The sequence below is a fragment of the Poecilia latipinna genome, unplaced genomic scaffold (genome assembly GCF_001443285.1).
Source record: "Poecilia latipinna isolate Pla-1442-1.1 unplaced genomic scaffold, P_latipinna-1.0 Scaffold2669, whole genome shotgun sequence".
Classification (NCBI taxonomy): domain Eukaryota; kingdom Metazoa; phylum Chordata; class Actinopteri; order Cyprinodontiformes; family Poeciliidae; genus Poecilia; species Poecilia latipinna.
The window spans coordinates 104,816-109,196 of record NW_015115285.1 but is presented as its reverse complement, the minus strand read 5'-3'; the positions used below and the strand labels follow the sequence as shown (position 1 = coordinate 109,196).

Genomic DNA, 4,381 nt, shown 5'->3' with positions numbered 1-4,381 from the left:
TTTCAGTAGTTTTATTGAAAAATGCCTCTTCCGTTTCAGAAATAAATAAGAAAATAAGGCTGTGTGTAAATTCACAAAATGTGCAGTTGAAACAGTTGGGAAAAAAAGCAATCCTATATCCATAGTTTTGCCACCAAATCCAAACTGCTTTGACAGAAAAAAAAGGGGGAAAAAACCCAACTATATTCTGACTTCAGTAAATATACAACATATTCATGCAATGTAACATTTGGTAACACAACAACAACAACAAAAAAAAAAACAGATTTGATTTGCTACAGTTAGTCAGAATAACTCATTGTTTACAGGCGGCAATAAAAATGGCACAAAACTGAAAATGTTGGGCATAAAATAGTTTGCAACCAGTGAAGGATCTGAAAAAGCGAAACGTTTTGAAATCGGAAACAATTCAGGCATTTTGTTACTGTCTACGAACACACATACTGGACTACTTTGTTGTCGTTTTTCACATGACTGGTGCTTTACAAACTTGAGTCTGATGAACACTTGCAGGTATATTACAGGCAGACACGAAAGGGAAACATTTAGCAAGCACACAGGTCTGTAACAAAGCTAGTCTACTTGCTACACTTTCTTGTGTCAAAAATATATTTATATATATGTTCAATAAAGCCAGAGGTATCAAACCCATATAAGTATTTGTTTTGCTCTGCGTACCCTCTTTAAATGTTTGGGAATTATTTATTCTGGGAAATCCTGTTTGTATGTAGCTATGATGCCAGTCTTCCTGTATTGTCTGATTGTAGTGACCTCTGTCTTCGCTGGCCTCTGGAGTCACCGCGTGACTGTATTGTCTCATATTCTCCAAATTGTCCAACTGGCTCCACAGGTATAGTCTCTACCTCAGGTGCAGGCTGGTAGCGGGTGGCTAAAAAAATATTTGGCCAATTAAAAGAATAATAATAATAAAATAAAATAGCATGTGGCTTCAATACAGTTTTGCATTGAACAATTTTAATACTATGCTGTAGACTTAACAAATGTTCTTGTTAGAAATAGAAATTATTGCCTCCTTTAGTACCACAAAAACAAATGAAAACTAAAACACCTTTAAATTTAATTTCAAACTTTTACAGTAAAATCCAACATGATATTTCATTTTTTAAAAAGTGGTAAAATGACCAGCTTATACCACTATAAAAAAAAAAAAAAAAAACATGAATTGGCTGGAGAAACACATTTTGCACTGACTCAACCAATGTACACAAATACCATGATGACTAAATAAACAAATGAAACATGCTTTAGTCTGGATCAGAGCTACAGAGCTAAAAGGTCACTAAAGCGTCATGAACAGGGTTTATGCCAGGTGTAAGTAAGCAGTGGGTTATGAGGCACAAGCTCAATGAAAAGGTTAACATGAATTTTCTTTTCTTTATTATTAGTAAAATGTCCCGGTTCAGTCATTTACAAAGCAAAAAGAAAAGAAAAATGAGCTTTATTTACACCTCTATTATTATTCTGATATCCTCTTTGTTAGTAGCTGAGTTGGTCGGTTTGTACATGCTGCGTCCTTCGTAGAAAATGCCCAGTCTCTGTTTTTTTTTTTTTTTTTTTTTCCCCCATTGGCTTGTAGTTCAATATGCAAACAGGCCAGCAGGTTGCCATCACTGTAGCTTGTAGCCGTGACATTGTGTTAGTGCCAGCACGCTCCGTTTTCTTTCTTTTTGCATTTTTTTTTTTCCTTTTGCAATGTTAAATATGTCCATGGTGATTATTCTTACAAGCCCCAAAACAACTGGACAAACATCTCAGAAACAGGATCTCAGAATGTAAGCGGCACTGACGACTTAGAAAGTTTACTATGCCAAACCTGAAAACAGTTCAAAAAGGGTGTGCGTTACTAGCAGTTAATTAATGTGCAATGTAAGTCATCATACATCAGCTAATTGCTTTCATGCAACTTTCAAAACTAAACATCAAATGTCAGGAGGTATTAAAATGTAGTATTTTACAAGAGGCCCCTCCTATTCCCAGAATACCTGTTGTAAAACTTAGCACAGTGGGCTTGCCAAAGTTCTGGCTTCGTTCACATTAGAAATAATACACATGGGATTGTACTATTTTGACCTATGTTTTCAGTGTAAAAAATTTATAAGATGGATGGTTAATCTGGCTAGAAGTCAGATGCTTGGGGTCTCTTGGTGGCTAATTAGTGCGCTAAAGCTCCACAAAGAAAGACCTCCAAAGCCAAAAGTGTCAAATTATTTGGATCCTTCTTAAAAGTAGAATTAACAACTTGGCCTCAGCAACATAAAAGGAACATTAGCTAAAAGAGGCTATAAAGTCAAGAAACTATAGCTATAATCGGCTGTCTGAAACTTTGCACCATGTAGAAAATTCTCTAAAATGGCATTTCTAAATGATTAGTATGAGGCCAAAATTAAACTCAACACCAACCATATTCCAATTATTTATTGTTTTTTTTTACTTCAAAGGAAAGTACAGAGTCTGTGTAGCAGAACAACTTTTAATTAAGTTTTTTCTGCATGTGATAAACCGAAAAGTCATTGCAAGCTGAAATATCAATGGTTTAGTTTTGTTGAACTGATAAATGGACTGAAGTAACTCTGATGAGTATTTGATTAAACTAAATAAATTTCTTCCAAAGTTTCATTGCGATGATAATTGTAGCTATCTAACTGCTGTATGAGTCGCATTTCATTTGCGGGAAACTGAACAGTTTGCAGTTTAGCGGAAGGAAAGTTATAAGGAAAAAGTTTTATCAAAACACTGATTCGATCCTTTCAGCTCTCATGTGAGAATTTGTTATAATTCCTGGAATTGCATAAAAACACTACTTATCACTGTTTTCATCATACTTTGATTTAAATATCAAAGATTTTGACGTACAAAACAGTACTAACACTATGTTAGCACCAACAAAGCGAGTCGCAAAGAGCTCCATGGTGAAGATTTCAGACAGTTAAGGCATCTGCATAATGTAATTACTTTACACTATGTCCTGTTTTTTCAAGACATGACTTTCATATAGGGTTTATGTCAAAGTTCTACTTTTTAATCTATGTGTTCTAGTCCTTCACATTGGGTCTGAAAGGGTTTTAACTTTGTTTAATAACTATTAGGAACCCCTACATAAAAACCTCCAAACATCATCAATAAAGTATAGCAATGAGTTGCAAATATAATTAGTCTGCATACATTTCACCTATTTTTTTTACAAGTCAAACCATGCAGGACTTAGACAGTAGTGGGTGTACCTGTGTATCCTTGTCCATTATATGGAATGCCCACACACTGAGAGGAGTCGCAGTATCCAGGGGGGCCTGGTGGTCCCCTCACACCTGGAACACCTTGACGGCCTTGAGGCCCACGAGGCCCAGAGGAACCAGAAGGACCCGGGGGACCTGTTCTCGACTCTCCTGGTGGCCCTGCACAAAGAGAGTGAGGACCGTTTAGGAAAAGGGAGTCCCTCTGGAATTTGAGTGACATCACCTGTAAACTTTCTGTGGAAACATGGAGCTGCAGTTTCAATTTTTCAACTGCTCAATTAGAGAGTTTGACTAAGAACAAAAAAAAAAGCGAGACACAGTCTGGGGTTGAGTGGAGTTACCCCCAGCCCATCTGTCTAGACAGCACAAACTCAGGATGGAATTTTCCCCTTTCACCCCCCCAATCCCCCCGCACTTCTCCGCAAAGTGAATCCATGTGTTGTCAATGCAGTCACCAAGGAAAGCTCATTCTTCAACAATCTACATCTCTTCACCCTCTCTTCCCACCCCCAACACACGCACTCATAGAACTGAGTCATCAGTGTAGACTTCCTCTCTCCAGTCCTTGGTGTTTTCTCCCTTTATTCAGAAACAGAGTCTTCAGTGTTTGCTGTTGAGTAACAGACATAAGTAAACGTTTCCTGTTGCTTTGATTTGAACTGCAAAAGGGATGGAAATGCTATAGAAAATCATAGAGTGCATTTAGGAAAACATTCTAAAAACATAAGAAATTTTAGATGTTTCTACAACAGGATATTGGCTCCGAGTTAGAATGGACAAAACTAGTCCATTTAGTTTTTATTTAATCCTTCCTGAATATATAACCACCATTAGCTCTGAATATTCAAATGTGCTGGCCAAACATGATATTCATGACAGAATCCCCACCTAGAAAAAGAAAAAAAAAAGATGGGAAATATGTACTGTGACAGCCCAAATAAAGGTGTTGAATTGTAAGCATAGACTGCTTTTGTCCAAATAGATACAACAGAGGAAGTTTCATATTACTGACTCTGGCGAAGTTTTGCCAGTGGAAAAAAAAAAAAAAAAAAAAAAAAAAAAAAAAAAAAAAGTTTTGGGGCCTTGGTACCTTTTTATTTTTTTTTTTTAATTTTTTTTTTTTTTTT

General features: G+C 36.4%; 1 protein-coding gene across 1 annotated transcript in view; it reads right to left on the bottom strand.

Moving 5' to 3' along the window:
• Window positions 1-462: 462 nt before the first annotated feature.
• col12a1a (collagen, type XII, alpha 1a) overlaps window positions 463-4,381 on the bottom strand; it is a 77,640-nt gene continuing 73,721 nt past the window's right edge. The window contains exons 61-62 of the mRNA XM_015020829.1: window positions 3,243-3,413; window positions 463-889 (exon numbers count right to left, since the gene is read on the bottom strand). Coding sequence (XP_014876315.1) covers window positions 732-889; window positions 3,243-3,413 — 329 coding nt within the window. The 3' untranslated portion in view covers window positions 463-731. The remainder of the gene's footprint in view (window positions 890-3,242; window positions 3,414-4,381) is intronic.